Source organism: Mobula hypostoma, chromosome 6 (assembly GCF_963921235.1).
Source record: "Mobula hypostoma chromosome 6, sMobHyp1.1, whole genome shotgun sequence".
In the NCBI taxonomy this organism is placed as follows: domain Eukaryota; kingdom Metazoa; phylum Chordata; class Chondrichthyes; order Myliobatiformes; family Myliobatidae; genus Mobula; species Mobula hypostoma.
In genome coordinates this window covers 151103348-151126172 of record NC_086102.1, presented here as the reverse complement: position 1 = coordinate 151126172, position 22825 = coordinate 151103348, and the positions used below count along the sequence as shown (strand labels likewise).

The 22825-nt window shown below is 40.9% G+C and overlaps 1 protein-coding gene across 3 annotated transcripts in view; it reads left to right on the top strand.

Annotated features, from left to right (window-relative positions):
• Positions 1-15115, top strand: part of myo1b (myosin IB) — a 275743-nt gene extending 260628 nt beyond the window's left edge. Inside the window, exons 30-31 of one of the 3 annotated variants that reach the window (XM_063051970.1) lie at positions 9627-9754; positions 11822-15115. In XM_063051970.1, the coding sequence (XP_062908040.1) occupies positions 9627-9754; positions 11822-11945 (252 nt within the window). In that variant the 3' untranslated portion in view covers positions 11946-15115. The remainder of the gene's footprint in view (positions 1-9626; positions 9755-11821) is intronic. The other 2 variants (XM_063051968.1, XM_063051969.1) reach the window with 2 other exon arrangements.
• The last annotated feature ends 7710 nt before the right edge of the window (positions 15116-22825 follow it).

Sequence of the window (22825 nt, the reverse complement as noted above, 5' to 3'; positions counted from 1 at the left end):
GCAGGCTCTCTGGCTTTTTGAGATGCTTCACTGTTCAATCCAATCATGGTCAATATTTTTGCTATTTTCCCAAATCTCCTCTTGCCATTTTTTGTCTAGAAATCTATTTATGAAATGTAGTCATTGACTTGGCTTCCTCTGGCTTATGTGGTAGAGGATTTTATAGATATATATATGGTGAGACTCTTGGCAGTGTGGAAGATCAGAGGGATCTCTGGGTCCGAGTCCATAGGACAGTCAAAGCTGCTGCGCAGATTGACTCTGTGGTTAAGAAGGAATATGATGCATTGGCCTTCATCAACCATGGGATTGAGTTTAAGAGCCGAGAGGTAATGTTACAGCTATGTAGGACCCTGGTCAGGCCCCACTTGGAGTACTGTGCTCAGTTCTGGTCACCTCACTACAGGAAGGATGTGGAAGCTACAGAAAAGGTGCAGAGGAGATCTACCAGGGTGTTGCCTGGATTGGGGAGCATGCCTAATGAGAATAGGTTGAATGAATTCAGCCTTTTCTCCTTGGAGCGGCAGAGGATGAAAGGTGACCTGAAAGAGGTATATAAGATGATGAGAGGCATTGATCATGTGGATAGTCAGAGGCTTTTTCCCAAGGCTGCACGAGAGGGCACAGTTTTAAGGTGCTTGGAAGTAGTCACAGAGGAGATGTCAGGGGTAAGTTTTTTACACAGAGAGTGGTGAGTGCGTGGAATGGGCTGCCAGTGATGGTAGTGGAGGCGGATACAATAGGAGCTTTTAAAATACTCCTTGATAGGTACATGGACCTTAGAATAATAGAGGGCTACAAGGGAAACTAACCTTAGTTAGTTTCTAAATAAGTTCATGTTTGGCACGGTATTGTGGGCTGAAGGGCCTGTATTGTGCAGTAGGTTTTCTATGTTTCTATATCCTGACATGGTTTGAGACTCCTCAACATCCTTCTTGCATTAGGCTTGTTAATCTCTGTCAAAAGTTTTTGTCAATTTCAGTGAGACCTCTTCTCATTTCTCTAAACTCTAGCTGAAACAGCACTAGTCAACCATATATCTCCTCATTCAACAGTCCTGCTATCTCAGGAACCTTCACTGCACTCTGTATGGCAAGGGTAGGGAAAATAAACTGCACATTATAGTGCATGTATGGTCTCTACAGGCCTTGTGTAGTAGTATAAAGACATCCTTGCTCCTGCTGCATTCAAAACCTTGCAATGAAATCAATATATATTTTGCCATCTTAAATGTTTACTGTATATTTGTTTCTGGTGACAGATATAGAAAGACATCTGTGAATTGTATGTGAAATTAATTTAGAATAAGTTCTCAGTTTGTGTAGAGTTATGATATTTTTAATACAGTGAAACTTCCACTGGTATGAAAGAGTTGCAAGTGGACTCATTTTTTAAAATTTCATTCAACATCTTTTTATATGCCTGCATGGAGCTTATGAAATTCTGTATGGACCCCAGCAGTCTAGGTTTTGATTTGTACTAAATTGGCTGCTCTCCCTTGGGGTGTATAAACTGCCTTGTATCAACTGATGCCTGCTTGAAGAGCAGATGTTGGAATACTCAGTAAGAAGATAACATGTTTTCATGAGAAATTTAAGTTCACCAGGGAAGGGTCAAAAGATCAACAAACGTGTGGCCTATAGATGCCCAGCTGCTGCTACTGCCTGGGAGAGAACTGGAGAAGAAGATGCCCTGTTTATCACATGCATATGTGGTACACTTTTAAATTCAACAGTAAACGACTTAGAACAGTTGTTTGCTAGTAACACTGAAATGGCTTCATTTGGATATAAATACTTGTACACAGCATCAAAATACTGAAGTTACAAAACACAAAAAAAAGGCAAAATTAAGATCTAGATTGACTAAAAGTCAGAGTATAAATAATTAAATTATGTTGTAATTGAATGGTGAACCAGATTCAGGAAGCCTTATGCAGTTTCCAGGGTCCTGATTGACAACTTGTTAGTTTGGATGCAGGGTCTTGACCCAAAGTGAGCACTTTTTTTCCCTCACAGGAGCATACTGAGTTCCTCCAGCAATTTTTTTTTTATCCACATTTCAGGACCTGCAGTGTGTTGCACCTCCACAGTTCTAAGCCACTTTTTAGTTTGCAGTTCAGGAATAAATCATATTTCATCTTAAAGAAAGAACAAATTCCAATTAATTGAAATATTGCCAACATCACTGTCTCATAGAAAAGAATGTATTCAACTTCCATTGGGAAATAATATCCATAAAACTGAATTGCTTGGGTTACAATTGAAAACAATGCAAGAACTTCCAGCTATAATGGGAATCCAACTGAACACTGAAACTTCATAGGAAGGATCTGAGTTAAAGTTGTTGATTTATTTGGAGACGATGAGCATTAATTGTACCTGATAATAATGTTAATGTAGACAAAGTCCCTTTAAATTATTCTGTCTGATAGGCTACTCAAATCCAATGAATTGGTCATACAATAATATACTTCAAATACTGTGCACCAAGAAATTGCTGTTAAAATCATTAAATCTATACCCTCTAATGCACAATTGATTGGTTTGAGACTTTCAGTGGAAATTTCCTCAGCTTCATTAAGATCTTCCATGGTGCTAGTTATTGCATATTTTATACATCTATGCACTTTGCTGTGTGGAAATTATGTGAAGGAATAAAGGATGACAGGAGTGAAGGTAGGACCGATTAGAGATAAAGGTGGGAAGATGTGCCTGGAAGCTGTGGAAGTGAGCGAGGTCCTCAATAAATACTTCTCTTCGGTATTCACCAATGAGAGGGAACTTGATGATGGTGAGGACAATATGAGTGAGGTTGATGTTCTGGAGCATGCTGATATTAAGGGAGAGGAGGTGTTGGAGTTGTTAAAATACATTAGGACAGATAAGTCCCCGGGGCCTGACGGAATATTCCCCAGGCTGCTCCACGAGGCGAGAGAAGAGATGGCTGAGCCTCTGGCTAGGATCTTTATGGCCTCGTTGTCCACGGAAATGGTACCGGAGGATTGGAGGGAGGCGAATGTTGTTCCCTTGTTCAAAAAAGGTAGTAGGGATAGTCCGGGTAATTATAGACCAGTGAGCCTTACGTCTGTGGTGGGAAAGCTGTTGGGAAAGATTCTTAGAGATAGGATCTATAGGCATTTAGAGAATCATGGTCTGATCAGGGACCATCAGCATGGCTTTGTGAAGGGCAGATCGTGTCTAACAAGCCTGATAGAGTTCTTTGAGGAGGTGACCAGGCATATAGATGAGGGTGGTGCAGTGGATGTGATCTATATGGATTTTAGGAAGGCATTTGACAAGGTTCCACATGGTAGGCTTATTCAGAAAGTTAGAAGGCATGGGATCCAGGGAAGTTTGGCCAGGTGGATTCAAAATTGGCTTGCCTGCAGAAGGCAGAGGGTGGTGGTGGAGGGAGTACATTCAGATTGGAGGATTGTGACTAGTGGTGTCCCACAAGGATCTGTTCTGGGACCTCTACTTTTCGTGATTTTTATTAACGACCTGGATGTGGGGGTAGAAGGGTGGGTTGGCAACTTTGCAGACGACACAAAGGTTGGTGGTGTTGTAGATAGTGTAGAGGATTGTCAAAGATTGCAGAGAGACATTGATAGGATGCAGAAGTGGGCTGAGAAGTGGCAGATGGAGTTCAACCCAGAGAAGTGTGAGGTGGTACACTTTGGAAGGACAAACTCCAAGGCAGAGTACAAAGTAAATGGCAGGATACTTGGTAGTGTGGAGGAGCAGAAGGATCTTGGGGTACATGTCCACAGATCTCTGCAAGTTGCCTCACAGGTGGATAGGGTAGTTAAAGCTTATGGGGTGTTAGCTTTCATAAGTCGAGGGATAGAGTTTAAGAGTCGCGATATAATGATGCAGCTCTATAAAACTCTGGTTAGGCCACACTTGGAGTATTGTGTCCATTTCTGGTCACCTCACTATAGGAAGGATGTGGAAGCATTATAAAGGGTACAGAGGAGATTTACCAGGATGCTGCCTGGTTTAGGGAGTATGGATTATGATCAGAGATTAAGGGAGCTAGGGCTTTACTCTTTGGAGAGAAGGAGGATGTGAGGAGACATGATAGAAGTGTACAAGATATTAAGAGGAATGGATAGAGTGGAGAGCCAGCACCTCTTCCCCAGGGCACTTACTGCTCAATACAAGAGGACGTGGCTTTAAGGTAAGGGGTGGGAAGTTCAAGGGGGATATTAGAGGAAGGTTTTTTACTCAGAGAGTGGTTGGTGCGTGGAATGCACTGCCTGAGTCAGTGGTGGAGGCAGATACACTAGTGAAGTTTAAGAGACTACTAGACAGGTATATGGAAGAATCTAAGGTGGGGGCTTGTATGGGAGGCAGGGTTTGAGGGTCGGCACAACATTGTGGGCTGAAGGGCCTGTACAGAGCTGTACTATGTTCTATGTTCTTTAAATCTATAGTATTCAACAAGTGGCTCAAATGCTTCAGCTGTTGGGAAAATCCAACTGGCTGGCAATATTGCTGTCAAATTAACTTCTGAACAATACCAGGTTCTTCTGTTGCATTTGTGAATTACTGTATATACTTGTGTGGAATGAAACCCTAGAATACTACAGGTAGAATAGAAGACCTATAAATTCATGGTATCTTCATGATTTTAGAAGGATCCAAAGCGTTCCTGGTCAATGAAGTATTTCTAATGCATTTTCATGTTTACCATGATATGGCAGACAACTTGCTTAAGCAAATGACCACAAGCTGGGTAATCTGTTCTAGGAATGCTGACTGAAGAATGAATATTAGTCAGGGAACTACAAAGATTCCTTCTTCCTTGCACTTCTTTGAATATTCTCGAGGAATCTTTTACATCCACCTGAGAAGGAAGATGTGTCTTGATTTACCTTTCATCCAAAGGACGACACCTCTAACAATGCAGTGCCTCTTCAGCATTATATGATTTTTTTGTGATCAAGTCTTTGCAGTGAGATTTGAACCCATAAGCTTAGGGTGACATAAAAGTGGGAGTCAAGGCCGATGCATGTGGGCATCAGACAAGACCAGATTCAGGCATAGCTAAAGGGCTCTCCATTGCAGATTCTGCTGTGAGGATTGGCCACAATGGAGATGGGCTACATCTGGCTGCAGTGTAGTGCATTTAGATTAGAAAGGGAAAAAAGCTACAAGACGAGAGCAAGTATAATATTCTACTTCTCTTGCATACGCAAAAGAAAAGATTGTGCAAGTTCCTTATTGTTAGGTTAAACAGTAACAGAATATAAACTTGGTTTCCAGTTGTCTTTAATAAGAATGTTTTGGCTCTCATCTATTCTGGGAACTTCATAAATACATCTCAGGGAATTTGGCTACAGAGAATGGTTCAAGACCTCTGGATAATGAAATAATTCTGGAGACAACTATCTAAAACTCCTCTGGTATAAAATGCTGCTGACAAGATCACAGTCAAAATCTTGTGACTGTGAAGCTTTTGCTAAATGCAGCTTTTGCCTGATTCTTTAACCCAGTTTTAAAGTTCCCTGGGACGCATTCAGTTACTGTTTCCAAACTGCTACATAATTGTGTAATTTATTTTTAAAGAGGCAGTGAGAACAGAAACTCAGGTCAATGCCACCCAATCTGGTCAATCCAAGTTTTTGAACGATGAAAGGGGCACATGAAAGGTGGGCTAATGCAGGGACGTGGGCTCCACTCGTAATTACATCTAAATAAATATGCATAGCAATAGGTTGAATGCATGCATGAGCATGTTTGCCCGCCAAAAGAAAATTTAAAATCAGATACATGCCCCAGAGGTCAACAAACATGAGGCACTTGTTTAAAAATCCAGCAAATAAAATGCAGCTTCACTGAAACACAATGGAAAGTGTTCAAAGTTAGAAGTAAATTTGTTATCAAAGTACATATATGTCACCATACACAACCCTGAGATTCATTTTCTTGCGAGCATACTCAATAAATCCATTAACCAAAAGAGAATCAATGAAAGACTAGAAGGTGGACAACCAGTGTACAAAAGACAACAGATTATACAAATACAAAAGAAAGAGAAACAAAATAAATAAGCAATGAGTATCAGGAATATTGGATGAAGAGTAATTGAAGTTTAGTGAAGTTATCCCTTTTGGTTCAAGAGCCTGATGGTTGAGGGGTGATAATTGTTGCTGAACTTGGTGGTGTGAGTCCTGAGGCTCCTGTACCACCTTCCAGATGCAGCAGTGAGAAGAGAGCATGATCTGGGTGGTGGGGGTCTCTGATGGTGGATGCTGTTTTCCTGTGATAACGCTCTGTGTAGATGTGCTCAATGGCGGGGAGGACTTTAGCCATGATGGACTGGGGTGTATCCACTACTTTTTTTGTAGCATTTTCTGTTCAAGTGTTTTGGTGTTCCCATACCAGGCTGTGATGCAATCAGTCAATATACTCTCCACCACACATCAATAGGAGTTTGTCAAAGTTATGGATGTCATGCTGAATCTTCTAAGTAAGGTCCTAAGGAAGTAGAGGCACTGCCGTGCTTTCTTCGTAATTGCATTTATGTGCTGGGCATAGGACAGGACCTCTGAAATGATAACACTAAGGACCTTAGTGTTGCTGACCCTCTCCATCTCTGATACCTTGATGAAGACAAGGTCGTGGACCTCTGGTTTCCTCCTCCTGAAGTCAATAATCAGCTCCTTAGTCTTGCTGACATTGAGCAAGAAGAAAAAGAGCCAGTCAGCCAGATTTTCAATCTCCCTCCTAAATGCTGATTTATCACCACCTTTGATTCAGCCTACGACAGTGGTGTCATCAGCGAACTTAAATATGGCATTGGAGCTGTGCTTAGCAAGTAGAGCAGGGGGCGAAGCACACAGCCTTGTGATGCACCTGTGCTTGTGGAGGAGATGTTGTTTGCCAATCTGAACTGACTGGAATCTACAAGTGAGGAAATTGAAGATCCAATTCCACAAGGATTTATTGAGGCCAAGGTCTTGAAATTTATTGATTAGTTTTGAGGAGATGATAGAATTGACTGATGAGTTGTAATTGATAAAGAGCATCCTGATGCATGCATCTTTGCTGTCCACATATTCTAGGGTGAGTGAAGAGCCAATGAAATGACACCTGTTGTGCCAGCAGGCAAATTATATAGGTAGTATAAGCTTGTTGATTTGTGCAGATTATACATACAGCAGATTTGCTAAATCTGATTTTGGCATACTGAGTGCATTGTTCCAAATAAAATGCATGTTTCCTGTTGTCTGCATCCCATTACGGTCATGACTTCAGCAGTCTTCTAAATTTGTCAATTACATAAACTTAAATTACTATTCACTTTGCATTTGGGTGGGATGTGACCAAATTATACATATCCTCAGATTTGCCAGTATTTTGAGCATGATGGCAGGTTAGCATTGATAACTTACTGGTCAATTTTGGCTGGCTTCCTTTATGATGTAGGAGCTTTTCTATTAGACTGGACAAGAGCTGCTGCTGCAGAATGCTGCACATTTTTAAAAATTTCCTATTTTAAAATAGCCCGACTGAATAGGCTATACTGGGATAAGTATTGCACTTAATAGCCCTCTGCACTTGCCATAGCAACGAAGTGTCAGTGTCTGGACTCTGCAATGTCTGGAATTAGCATAAGAACACAAGAAAATAGCTGCAGGAGTAGACAATCTGGCCCCTTGAGCCTACAGTGTCAATTAAATATGAGTATGGCTGATCAACGCTGGCTTCAACTTCTCTTCTGTGCCCAGTTCCCCATAACCCACAATTCCATGAGCTTTCAAATATTTATATCCATCTTCACTGTATCTATCTCCACCTTAATGTATCAGGCATCAAACTATTAGTGAGTCCTGTTATGAGCATGTTATTTGAACACATCTAGCAATGTTGTTTTGGGGCGGACAAGTTCTCTATTTCTTCTTAGTCACTTCAGTAAAAGTGAGTGATAAGGGAAGGGGTAGAACAGCTTTTCTGTTGATGTTTGCTTTAGAAATTATTTTTTTTTAAATCTATTGTTAAAATAATCTAAGGCTTAAACTTGGGGGTTTCTCAGTGTGCTTGCCCAAGACCTACTTTTGTGATACTCATATTGTGAGTTTAAAATTGAGTTCTAGTGTAGTTTTGGTTTATTTTTAAGATTTTCATTGAGATATAGTTATATGTGAGCCCCTTCTAGTGACAGGAAAATGTATTGCATCCCTGTTCATTTCAGGATTCATTTATTATCAAAGAATATATAAATTATCCAACCTTGAGATTTGCTTGCTCACAGGTACTTGCAAAGCAACAAACACGAAAGAACCCAATTATAGAAAAAAGAGTAAACATCAAAAATAAAAGATCAACACTCAATGCGCTCGACAAAGAAAAAAAAATCATGCAAACAATTGACAACAACAGCAACATTCCGAACCAAAATTGTGTGCTCAGATCCGAACCCTGGCGCAGCCCGGAGTAGGCCTAAGGCTTCACTTATCAGGTCAACCTAATAGATTGGCATGGAGCACAGCGGCCGGGGCAGTCTTCATAGCCGCAGCGCCTTGGAGGGAGGAGTGACCATGGCAGGAGCGAGTGAAATCAGCTCTTGTCTTGACTGACATCCTGTCTTTTTAGTTTATCTGGGCCGGCGTTTGAATTGGCCAAACAACGGAACAACTAAAGGCTCTGGCTTCCAGGAGAGCGAGCAAAATCAGCACTCACCTCCGATCTGGGCCGGTGTTTAAATTGTCTAAACAGCGAATTTTACCTTGTACTCGGTTCCAGCTGCGACGAAAGGCTCTGGGCCCACATCACGCCGGGCCAAGATTTTCCTGCCCGGCGACTCACTCCGGGCCCAGATTTTCCCACTCAGTGACTCGCTCTGGGGCCAGATTTTGCCGCCCAGCAACTCGCTCCAGGCCCAGATTTTGTCGTCCAGCGACTTGCTCCAGGCCCAGATTCCGTCGCCCAGCCCGAAGCCGCTCTCAAGCTCATCAGCTCGGCACCCAGAGCAATCCAGCTTCACACCTCACACAGCTGAATGAGCATCGGAACTCCATCTGCAACCATTCTGTAACACCCCATGAATTTAAGTTCATCCCACAAATTTGCCTTGGCATTGCTCACCCCTTCACAGTTTGCAGTGATAATTTAACAAAGTTTACCACAGGAAAGGTATTTTTAGTGATGTTTGAAGGTGGATTTCTTATCTTTTTGATTACCAGAAGCTGTCGTACATATTCAGTAGCACCATCTTAACGGGAAATTTCATAAGAATACTTTTGAAGTAATATCTGACATAAAAGTCTTTTTAAATTTATAACTGTATGGTGAAGATCGGAAGGCTTTTCTTTTTGTGTCATTTAATATACAGGGGTAACTTGATTTTAATTCAACAGAATAGTTTAATTCTTCCCTGAGAAGTAGTACTACACTGCTTCTGGACAGCCAAATTATGGACACTTTGCCTAATGAATCTGGAACTACTACTACTTGCTGGGAGAATTCTGAACAGAAAGTTTTTAGGTTTGACTGGGAATCTATGGTTTGAATGTGATAGGGTTCTGGTCAGTATCTGGAATTAGGACTTAATGCTAGAGAACTAATGCTTCATGCACTACCTGCAGAACACTAACTCCAGCTCTTTTTTAAACACAGGGTTCCACTGCAGCTGCTAAGGGCGATTTTCTATTCACCAGTGACCGTTTGATTGAGATAATCACCAAGCTTTATCGTACAATATTCTTTAAAACCAACCAGAAGATAGCTGTTGAGATAAACAACGAGTAAGTTCTGATTTTTATTTTAGGAAAAGAATAAGGAAGACACATGAAGTTATAAATTTGTTAAATAAGCTGCAAATGAATATGAAGTACCTCAAGACTTGAGAAAGGATGGAATATGACTTTTATTGGAATAAATACCTGATTCTGAGCTTTCTCAGTATTTCAGAGGTGGAACACAAAACTCTTCCCTCCACCCCCACCCCCTGCCACTATTTTAACCCTTTCCCCTCCAGTTCTATAACAAAACACGTCCAACCAGAGCTCAAAGTCATAATGCCATAAGCTCAAGTACATATATGTACAAGTGCAATGAAAATTTTACCTGCAGTAGCACTCACAAGAAAAACATAAATTATACACAACTTTTACAAGAAGGAACATAAAAAGAATTTTTAAAAAAGAAATGTCTATTTTAGTGCAATGTCATCAACATGGTCATAATGTTGCAAAATTCTGGTGATCAGGGTCTTACAATTTCATTCAAGGACTGAATGGTTGAAGAGAAAATTTTCTTGAACCAAGTGGCACAGGACTTCAGGCTTCTGTACTTCCTGCCTAACTGCAAGAAGATGGCATGGCCTGGATGGTGGGGATCTTTGATGATAAATGTTGCTGCCTTGAGGCAACACCTCCTGTAGGTAGTGTTGATGAGGTAGGTACCATTGATGAGGTAGATTCCATGGGGGAGGCACCATTCAGTCTTTATTACTGCTCGACTCTGGCTTTCAATTTTCTGAAAAGCTGTCCACAGAGATAGTCCAGGCTTCTGCACCTCGAGTCCACCAGCTACCATGCTACCATATCTTATCAGTCAAAATATGCTATTGGTATATTCATCAATAATTTAATTGCTATCATAGTTACTTCTCTGATATCTTAAATTGCACATTTTTCTGAAGCTACAGATTTCATAGGGCACTGGATATTTCCCTTTGCAGCATTGTCAGACATCCCACCTCTCCCGGAACTTCCGGGAGTCTCCCGCATATTAATAGTGGCTCGCTGATACCCGCAAATTATATACAATATCACAGAAATCAATTTTTTTTGAGAGCGAGCAAGAGAAAAACAAGAGAGAGCTCGAGAGCGACCACGCGAGAGAGAGCATGCACGAGAGAGAGCGAGAAAGAAAGCAAGCGAGAGCGTTTGAGAGCGCACGAGTGACCACGAGAGAGAGAGCGAGAGCGCACCATTGCAGAGTGTTCCAAAAAAAATAAAACATACGTCACCCAGACTACACTAAAGTGTACCCCTGCCTAATAGGGGTCAAAATAATGACAGTGTTGCTCACCGCACTGTTTGCAACAATGACTTTTCTATTGCCCATGGTGGGTTAAGACTGTAAAAGACATGTTGAGGTGGGATTAACAGGTGTCATTCGTTCATTAGCATAGCTAACATTATTTAAACTAGCTGGACAGCTGCTAAGGAGCTACTCTGTTGCAGACATCCCACCTCTCCCGGAAGTCTCCCGCAAATTGATGGTGCTACCTCCCTGAAATGAGTTTTTGCAGGGTGGGATGTCTGCATTGTTAGGCACCACTACAATGTCATTTCCATCACATAACTTTTAAGCTTTAGCTCACACTGCTAATTGCTGAACTCCAGGTTAAACCTTGAAGAATTCAAATGGTATGTAGCAATATCAAGTCACCTAGTCATAAGAAAACAGTTTGACTTGCACTTTCGTTGTTAATGTGGGGAAGTGAATTTGCTGTAATGCTGACATTGTTAGTGGAATCTGAGACATTAGGGGCATTACATAACAATTTCCCAGAAAGGAATGAGGTGCTTTAATTTATCATTTCATGAGAAAGAGTAATTATTACACCCAGCATGACAGTAATGCAATTTTATTTTGTAGTGAACAATGACAGGGTCAGGTTCTATACTTTATGTGCAGGGTGTATAGTCCAGTTTTAAAAAATCATATTTTGGCCCTGCCTCTTTGTATTGAACCAACACTATCGTTTTGTAATTAACAATGAATGTAATATAGCAGCAACTAATTTCTCATTTCTGAAACTAGATATATTAAGTACATTGCTTTATTTTGTCTTTTTTTAGATTTCTGGTTCAGTTCAATCAGGATAAAGTCTGCGTGAAGTTTATTCAGGGAACGCAGAAAAATGGCAACCTCCCCGCATGCAAGAGGAAAAATAATCGTCTCCTGGAGGTCACAGTTTCTTAACTGCAAATCCTGACCTTCCTCAGACAATTTATTGCTGCACATATGGTTATATATTTCTTCATTAAGTTTCTTCTCCTGAGGCTGTGACTGGCTGATAATGGTTAAGTAGTGTAACAATGAAATCAATTTATTTTCAAGATTGGTTCTCAAAATTCTGAAAATAAGAGTTCCTTTCACAAATCTCAGGGTAGTTGTTCCTCCGTCACTTTGGATAAGAATTACCTGCTTGATGTGATATTGGGCAGTAGAGGCCAAAAAAGTGATCTTCATCACTTGATCAGAAAAGTGATGCTGATTTATGGATTGAGATCTGGAAAGAGGGATTATTTTGTGGGAGGCTTGCCATATACATAGTGGTCAAATGGCCTCATTTAAATGCCACGTGCTTGTGATTCTATCATTTTGTCACATGGCTAGTTTATGTCAGTTTTGGCTTGAAGTTGAACACTACAATTAGGTATATAGGGTGTCTGCTGATCTCTCGCTGCCAAAGATCACATGAACCAAAAAGCCACTTGAGCTTGATATTTCAGAGGGCTGATATTTCAACCGTTTCTAATTAGCCAGCACCTTCAGGAGAAAGGGGGAGGTGTGGGAACATTGGGGATTCTTGGGAGAAATCTGTAGATGGCCAACATAAGAAAACTCTTAAATGTAAAAAAGATTTGGGAGTTTTAATCAGGTTCGTGAACTTGGACCTAAGCTAGATGCCTAGGTGTGCAGAACATTATAGTTTTAGCTTTCTGCAAGGCAGAAACCAGCATAAAATGGAGAAAGTAATCTGATTTTTAAAAAGATAGTGCAGTAAGAAGCCACGTGTGATTCTATTGTAACTTTGCATATACAAGAGTCAGTTGGTTATGGGAGCAAACTTTCAGTGAACAGATATATTTGCTGAACTGCAGTATGTACAGGAAAATTGCTTGTTTTAAAATGAAATACATTGTATGTATTATGCAACAACAAAAAAACAGGTTTTAAAGCATTTTGTAAAGGCTATTTATGTTAAATTTCTTTGAGAGTTGCTCAGTACCAGCATATATGCAGAATGTTGCAAAGCATCCTGCAGTCCAGCAAGATTTTTGCCAAGTCACTGTGACTTATAGAATTCACACTATACAGACTTAAAACACTAACCAGAAATGAAATGAAATATGCTTCAAGAAATCCTTACAGAGTAATTTTTGAGGTAAAAAGATGTAAATAGATTAAGACTGATATCATGATTGTGATCTAGTTTAATTGTGATGTAATGCTGGTTGCTGTAATGTTATAATCATATTTTTGTATTTAATACCTCTTAAGATCATCCTGCCTGCAAAATTTGTGTTTCAGACTATGGTCAAAATCAAAGTTAATGCAGCTGATTTATTAATCTTTTATAAATTCATGTGTCTGTGGGATCTTCTACTGTAAGTGTGAGTATTCATACTGAATGTGTGATGTTCAACTCAGGCATTCAGAGAAATGGTGAGCATCATCAATTAGGAATTACAGAGATGGTTTTGGGATTAAATATATTTTCACACAAGCAAACCAAAATTAATGAGATGCAGATGCAGAACATATTTGAATAATAAAGTAAGAGTCTTCCAAAAACATTTAGAAAATTTGAGTTTTCTGCCACTCCTTCCTGAAAGAGGACTGTCATTTCATGACAATGTGTGCAACTCATGAATGACTGTATTTCAATACACTGGGGCCGATTAATTTTGTGTATACGTTACAACCTAATAATTGATCCACTGAAATTGCAGTCAAGGAAACTTTCAATATATTAGGGCGAACATATTTTGTGTGTATTAATCCATGGTTTGCATTACTGTAAAGTGAATTGGAGTGCCTCTGATCTGTGCCAAATAAGATAGAAGCAACAATGGTTTGACATCAACCCTATCATCTGAATGAAGCAAACTTCAACTTTCCTTGACTACAACTTCCGCACAACAATTACTAGATGGCAGAATGTTAGTCAGAAGGTTAATACTTCAGTGCCCACACATGATATAGCTGTTGTAAAAATTCATGTATATTTTAGAAATCTAGAACACATACATTTTATAGGACATGCTATTTAGCATGGGAGTTTAGTACCTTTTATGTGAAAAATATTCACTAGCAGTTTTGCATGAACTGTTACAAATAATGTTGAGTCATTGCTGAACTTACTGTATTAGTTCCTTGGATGAGATTACCCAGCATGAACTGTTCATCCCTATAAAATCCTCAGAGATAATAACTATTTATATTAGTTTCCATTGTGTTTTCCAAAGTTAAGCTATACAAATATAGTTATTTGCATGAACCAATATAAAACACTTGAAACAAATTTTTGAAATTTATTGTAGAAATCTCGTGACATTCCGTACATGGACTGTTATGTAACAGAGCTAATATGTTGATGTCCTTTCTCGCCCCTGGAATTTTGCTTATGTTTGGATATGTTTTACAGAAGATTTGGAAAAATCCTTGCATTAACTTTCAAGCTCAAGTTTAATTGTCATTCAGCCATACATGAATGCAGCCAAACGAAACAGCATTACTCTGGGGCCAAGGTGCAAAATACAGTACCAACAGTCACACAGAGCACAAGGCACACATAGTACAGATAAGACAGCAGGAAAATACAGTCACACAAAAAGAAATATGGTCCAAGTCCCAGAGTCCATGAATGTTGCAGCAGTCTGCAGTCGAGCATAATACATCTTGTGTATGGCCGAATGGCCACTGGAGAACAGCACCAACTCAATCACGTATGCCGTGCCACACTGCCTCAGGCACATCAACTCCGATACCTCTCTACTGTGTGGCTGCATACAGATAACACCGTTGTTTGAGGCATAGTCCTGGCTATGACCAAGGCCACGGAGCTCTGCTGCCAACCATCCCTGCCATTCACCAATCCAATAACCAAGTGAAGTAGTCTTGGGCATTCCAGATTAATAATATCCAACATGGTCATGCGATCACAAGAAAGGTAACTACTAAGATGATCACTTGCTGTTAGACTGCACATCTCCTTCACGCACCCTCTACAACACCTCACTGATGCAGGTAGCAGCACAACCCACACCAAGTCCAGCTTCTTCAGTTTCTCCACCAACGAGAAACTCGCTGATGATGTAGACTTGCAATACTTCAAGTTATTAATGTCCAGCAGAGTCCTTGAGATCGTTTTTTAAAAAATTTTTAAAAAGACATCAACAGCTTTGGTTGGCCCTGTATAAGCTGCTGCATCTGAGCATGCTGCCATCTTACCTGAAGCATGTTGAGACCATAAAACATAGGAGTGGAATTAGGACATTCAGCCCATCGAGTCTGCTCCACCTTTTCATCATCGCTGATTAATTATCTCTTGCATCCCCATTATTCTGCCTTTTCCCTGTAAACTTTGACACCTTACTTATCAAAAATCAACTAATGAATTGGCTTCCACAGCCATCTGTAGAACTAAGTTCCACAGATTCACCACCCTCTGGCTAAAGAAATTCCTCCTCATTGCCGTTCTAAAAGAACATTCTTATGTTCAGAGGCTGTGCCCTCTTGTCCTAGATGCACCAACATCCTTTTCACATCCACTCTATCTCAGCCTTTAAGTATTCAATAGGCTTCAATGAGATCCCCCCTCATTCTAAACTCCAATGAGTACAAATTCAGAGCCATCAAACACTTCTCTTACATTAACCTTTTCATTTCCAGGATCATTCTCGTGAAACTCAACTAGATCCTCTCCAGTGCCAGCACATCCTTTCTTAGATCAGAGGTCCAAAACTGCTCATTATACTTAAAGTGTGGTCTTACCAATGTCTTCTAAAGCCTTAGTATTACATCCTTGCATTATAGAAACATAGAAAACCTACAGCACAATACAGGACCTCCAGCCCACAAAGTTGTGCCGAACATGTCCCTACCCTAGAAATTACTAGGCTTACCCATACCCTCTATTTTTCTAAGCTCCATGTACCTATCCAAAAGCCTCTTAAAAGACCCTATCGTATCCACCTCCACCACTGTTGCCAACAGCACATTCCATGCACTCACCACTCTCTGCGTTTAAAAAAACTTACCCCTGACATCTCCTCTGTACCTACTCCCCAGCACCTTAAACCTGTGTCCTCTTGTGGCAGCCATTTCAGCCCTGGGAAAAAGCCTCTGACTATCCACACGATCAATGCCTCTCATCATCTTATACACCTCTATCAGGTCACCTCTCATCTTCCGTCACTCCAGGAGAAAAGGCCGAGTTCACTCAACCTATTCTCATAAGGCATGCTCCCCAATCCAGGCAACATCCTTGTAAATCTCCTCTGCACCCTGTCTGTGGCTTCCACATCCTTCCTGTAGTGAGGTGACCAGAACTGAGTACAGTACTCCAAGTGGGGTCTGACCAGGGTCCTATACAGCTACAACATTACCTCTCGGCTCCTAAATTCAATTCCTCAATTAATGAAGGCCAATACACCATATGCCTTCTTAACCACAGAGTCAACCTGCTTAGCTGCTTTGAGTGTCCTATAGACTCGGACCCCAAGATCCCTCTGATCCTCCACACTGCCAAGAGTCTTACCATTAATCCTATATTCTGCCATCATATTTGACCTACCAAAATGAACTACCTCACACCTACCTGGGTTGAACTCCATCTGCTGCTTCTCAGCCCAGTTTTGCATCCTACCAATGTCCCGCTGTAACCTCTGACAGCCCTCCATACTATCCACAACACCTCCAACCTTTGTGTCATCAGCAAACTTACTAACCCATCTGTCCACTTCCTCATCCAAGTCATTTATAAAAATCACAAAGAGTAGCGGGGTCCCAGAACAGATCCCTGAGGCACACCACTGGTCACCGACCTCCATGCAGAATATGACCCGTCTACAACCACATTTTGCCTTCTGTGGGCAAACTGGTTCTGGATCCACAAAGCAATGTTCCCTTGCATCGCATGCCTCCTTACTTTCTCAATAAGCCTTGCATGGGGTACCTTATCAAATGCCTTGCTGAAATCCATATACTCTACATCTACTGCTCTTCCTTCATCAATGTGTTTAGTCACATCCTCAAAAAACTCAATCAGGCTCGTAAGGCACGACTTCCCCTTGACAACGCCATGCTGACTATTCCTAATTATATTATCTCTTCAAATGTTCATACATCCTGCCTCTCAGGATCTTCTCCATCAACTTACCAACCATTGACCTAAGACTCACTGGTCTATAATTTCCTGGGCTATTTCTATTCCCTTTCTTGAATAAAGGAACAACATCTGCAACCCTCCAATCCTTCGGAACCTCTCCCATCCCCATTGATGATTCAAAGATCATCGCCAGAGGCTCAGCAATCTCCTCCCTTGCCTCCCACAGTAGCCTGGGGTACATCTTATCTGGTCCCGGTGACTTATCCAACTTGATGCTTTCCAAAACCTCCAGCACATCCTCTTTCTTAATATTTACATGCTCAAGCTTTTCAGTCTGCTGCGAGTCATCACTACAATCACCAAGATCCTTTTCCATAGTTATTATATTTCCATTATATTCTAATCCTCTCAAAATGAATGCTAACATTGTATTTGCCTTCCTTACCACTGACTCAACCCGCAAGTTAACCTTTAGAGAATCGTGCACAAGGACTTCCAAGTCCCTTTGCATCTCTAATATCTGATTTTTCTCCCCATTTAGAAAATAGTCAAAGACTTTATTCCTTTCACCAAAGTACATGGCCATACACTTCCCTAAATTATATTCCATACGCTGCTTCTTTACCCATTCCCCTAATCTGTCCAAATCTCCAGACTTCCTGCTTCCTCAACACTATCTGCCACTCCATCTATCTTCATATCATCCACAAACTTGGCCCCAAAGCCATCAATTCCATTTGATTTTAGGGACTTATTGTCATTGCTCAGGGCAATGAGGTTGCAGTGTACTGGCAATGCAATTACTAAAGACACAATGCCTAAATTTAAAATAATGTCTGAGATATTTGGAATGTCATTTAAGCTACAACTAAATTGAAAACAAACAACTCTAAAATTAAAAGAAACCATGGCTACCCCATTCAAGTGTTGCACGTGTCCATGTTATAAAATACAATGATTACATTTAAAATTGCATCAAGAATTAAAGCTAAACTTTAAAAAAACAAAGAGCTCTGAAATCAAAGGAAAGTAGCTGCCCTACTTAAGCGATAATATTGTGCATGCCCATATATTGCACTTAGAGATTGTTCACAGTGCCTATGGACTATGGGTGGACGGGGAGGCATTGTTCAGTTGTAGACAACCCTAGGGAGAGAGTTGTTCATCAATCTGATATCCGAGCAGAGGTATTTCTGTATTTACTGCTGGATGGTAGGAGATTGAACAGGTGGTTACTGGGTTAGGATGATGTTACAACCCTGCTGTAGACAGCATGAGTTGTAGATGGTTTCCAAATCTGGTAGTTGTGTCCCAGTAATGTTCTGTGCAGTCCCTGTCATTCATTGAAGTGCTTTCTGGTGGACCTTATTGCAGCTTGTGTACCATACTGTCATGCATTTGGTCAGTAAGCTCTCAATGGCGCAATTGTAAAAGTTTGCCAGCAACTTTTGGGGCAGATTTGCTCTCTTCAAACACCTAAGATAACATAGGCGCAACACTTGAAAATTTATACAGATGTACCATGGACAGCATTCTAACAGATTGCATCACCAAATGGTATGAGGGGGCCTACTACACAGGATCGAAGTAAGCTACAGAGACTTGTTAAATTAGTCAGCTCCATCCTGGGCACTGGCCTCCGAAGTATCCAGGACATCTTCAAGGGGCAGTGCCTCAAAAAGGAGGCATCCTTCATTAAGGACCCCCATCACCCAGGTCATGCCTTCTTCTCATAGCTACCATTAGGAATGAGGTATAGAAGCCTGAAGGCACACACTCAATGATTCAGGAACAGCTTTCAATCCCCATTCCCATTCTGACATGTCTGTCCATGGCCTCCTCTGCTGCCATGATGAGCCCACTGTAGTTGAAGGAGCTACACCTCATATTCCATCTGAGTAGCCTCCACCCTGATGGCATGAACAGCCATTTCTTCAGCTTCCAGTAAATTTTCCCCTGCCCCTCTTCAATTTCCCACTCTGGCCCCCTCTTACCACCAACTGGCTCCTTCCCTCCATCTTCTTATTCTGGCTTCTTTCCCCCTTCCTTTCCAGCCCTGATGAAAGGTCTCTGCCCGAAACATTAAATATTTATTCATCTCCATTAATGCTGTCAGACCTGCTGAGTTCCTCCAGCATTTTGTGCATATTGCTCTGGATTTCCTGCATCTGCAGAACCTCTTGTGTTTGTAAATGATACCAGGTTGGGCCCTATCACTACATAAATTGGACTTTTGATATCATTGGTGATCAAGCTCTGGAAAATATTTCCATGGAAACTGCTACACTGTTTGTTAATGTTCTTTTGAAAACTGAGCTGGCCACCATAAACCAGTCTTGTCCATACATGGTTTAAGTTTACACTGCTTGTTTGATACTTGATGTGCTCTGAGGTCACTTGTTAAGGAATCTGGTCAAACAAACAATGCATTGAACAAGTCAGCTTGTGCCTGGTTACATTCTTTTGGGTGGGGGTGGGGATTGAAAGAATGATCAAGTAGTACAATTTTCTGTTTATTGCATCCAAGAACTAACAAGTACAAATGAGATCACATTTGTTGAAAAGTATAATTGGAACAGTAGGTGTGAAATCATGTGCACTATATTTTGTACAGTATATGCTGTGGTCAGGAAGGTAGCCATGTAGAATTACCATAGACTTTACAATGCATGTTATACTTAGCACACTGTTCCTGAAGAATTTTGGATACTTGCTATGTGAGGACTGTCTAGAAACTGTGGAATTAGTTCTAATATTATATTTTGAATTTAAGGGAACTCTGTCTGACAGATTTGGAGTCTAATATCAGAGCCAGAAAGGCTATTACCATTCTAGTACACAAGTTACAATGGACAACAAAGATTTTACGTCTTGAATACTTTAGGTTTATCTTATAGATTCTGGGCTGCTGATCATGAAAATCACCATGAAATTTCCCTGTTACAGAGGTTTCAAATGTACATTTAATGTCAGAGAAATGTATACAATAAACGTCCACGAAAACAGAATGCCCCCAAAGAATGAATGACAGTTAAATGTTAGAATCCCAAAGTACCCCCCAGCTCCCTCCCACATGTAAGCGACAGCAAGCAACGATCCCCCTCCCCCCACTAGCAAAAAAAAAGCATCAGAGCCTCCCACCAAGCACTCAAGAAATACCACGGGCTCTCTCGCTCCCTAATAAGGGAGAAAGAGATATCTCTGTTTCACAGCTAGAGGGGAGACATAACAAACAGCTCGCTGGTTTACAATGTTAAAAGTCCATTGTGTTGCTTTTTCCGAGCTCTGTGCCCAAAGATCTCAGGTCTCTGGGCACACAGCCAAAGATCTTCTGGCACGACGACATACCGATCTCCTGCCATGACATCGACCTTTGATCTGCCCACCTCCAGAGCCACGAAATCTCGGACCTCCCTAGGTGAGCGAAGCTCTTAGGCCAAGCCCTGGGCACGTTGAATAACAGCCAGTCATGAAACTCCGAGAGCAGGTCCCATTCCCGCAAAGAACCGAAGTCAGCGTGTAACTCCAGGTCAGGGTCTTCAAAAGAACCCTGAAAGGGAAAAATAGAGATATTCAAGATAGAAATAGAGCTGTTTCCGAAGATGCAAGCAGGGGAGTTGCCATTAGGCGCCATTGACTCTCCTCAGCTCCTCCCCAAAGTTTCAAAGCTATTGTTTTGAAATCACCTATGTTTGCTATTTCAATTCATAATTCAAGTCAATTAAAACGTTGCCCACAATGTAAGCTGAAAAGCTTTCTATCTTGTCGAGGTATGCCTGTGCATACTTAGGCAGGGTGGGTGCTGCAGGTTTTAGAAAGGCTATAAAGGCATCACGCACACATTGTTCTATGCATTGAGCTTACATGTATATTGGTTTGTGATCACATTGATACACATAGCATATTGTGTGTACTCATTATAATAAATAACTTGTATTTTCGGGACTACTTGTGATCGCAAGCTGCCTTGCTAATGTTGCAACAGCTGCAATACTTTCTGTTACTTTGGAGGCAAGTATACGCTTAAATCTCAAAGATGGAAAATGACTCCTCTCACTCAGAAAACATATCAGCTCTAGTTTGGGTGTAAAACTGACGACCAGGACAAAGCCTGGACACTTCACATTTGCTATGCAATTTGCGCTGTTGATCTTAGAGCTTGGTTCAAAGGTTATTGGGAAGTCAATGCCGTTTGCTGTCCCAATGATATGGCGAGAACAGAAGGATCATATGGCAGACTGCTACTTCAAGTGTGTCTGGTTTCTCTGCTAAAAACAAAGAAATCCATTGAATACCCCAGTTTCCCTCCAGCCATGAGACCTGTGCCACCTGATGATAGTCTTCCAGTGCCAAAGCCACCAAAGGCATGGAGTCCAGAGGAGGCAGACAAAGATGCCAGGATGCATGAACCAGGAATGGAACACGACACTGATACAGATACAGATTTTGAACCCTTTATGTCGAGGGAGCCTCGTCTGATAACACAATCTGAGTTAAATGACCTGGTCAGAGACTTGAGTTTGTCGAAGGCAGAACTAGAATCACTGGGTTCAAGACTGCAAGGATGGAATCTTTGTGACACCAGGCACAAAAATTTCTGTGAGGGATTTCGATGTTTGAGTCAGATGATTCCCAGAATAACTAATGCCAAGATTAAGGAAGGCACTTTTGTTGGTCCACAAAACAAACTGATCATCACTGTCAGGCAATTCGAAGAACTTCTAGTGGGACAGGAGAAAAATGCAGGGACAGCATTCAAGGATGTTGTTGAAAATTTTCTTGGCAGCTACAGAGCACCAAACTATGTGCGGCTGATTGACAACATGCGTCAAGCATACAAACCCATAAAGTGCAATATGTCACTAAAGATTCATTTTCACATTCCCATTTAGATTTCTTCTCTGCAAATCTTTGTGCTGTCAGTACGAGCATGATGAGAGGTTTCAGTAGGACATTGTAGCATTGGAGAAATGATATCAGGGCAACTGGAATCTATCAATTCTGCCTAATTGTTTTTGGACTCTTAAGCGAGAAGCCTCAGACACTGAGTACAAATGAAAATAATCAACAAAACATTTTTCTCTTAGTTGAACTATTGCAAAGCATCAGCACCATTATGCAATTAAATGCTTTACATTCAACAAAAGTTACTTTCTTGTTTCTCCAAATTCCTACACGATGCAAGTAGTCTGAAATTATATTTGTGTTCAGCTTCAAGCGGTCTATCATAACCAAAAAAATTCTAAGGAATCAACACTACTGAAAAAATTGCAGTCTGCTGTCATCAAATAGTCACAGAGTTCACTGATAAAACCTGGAACTAACATCTGAAATTATAGGTCTATCTAAACTTTTTAAGTGCTTGTCTTTTGTCTAGAGCAAGACCATAAACGACTGAGGCACCCTAGCCATTCAAACAGCATGAAATGCTTCATTAATTTCTCAGGTAATCTGAGTGGTCTTGGTGCCAATATTTATTCCTACATGATTTTGGAAATACCTGAGACTTGGCTCACTATCCTTCACTTTGGAGTGAATCCTAGTGGGAATGGAATGTGCAGTTCATTTAAAGAATGCAAATATTCCTTTGGGTAGATTTCTTTGGTGGCTTTTTAACCTGGTGATGGCAGCCATATGTAGCTGTCCAACGATATTAACACCATAGAACTCTTAAAATTCCTTCTTTGCTGATGAAGTGTATGTGTGCCACCCTCTCAGTGTTAATTATTAGGAGTGCCATAGT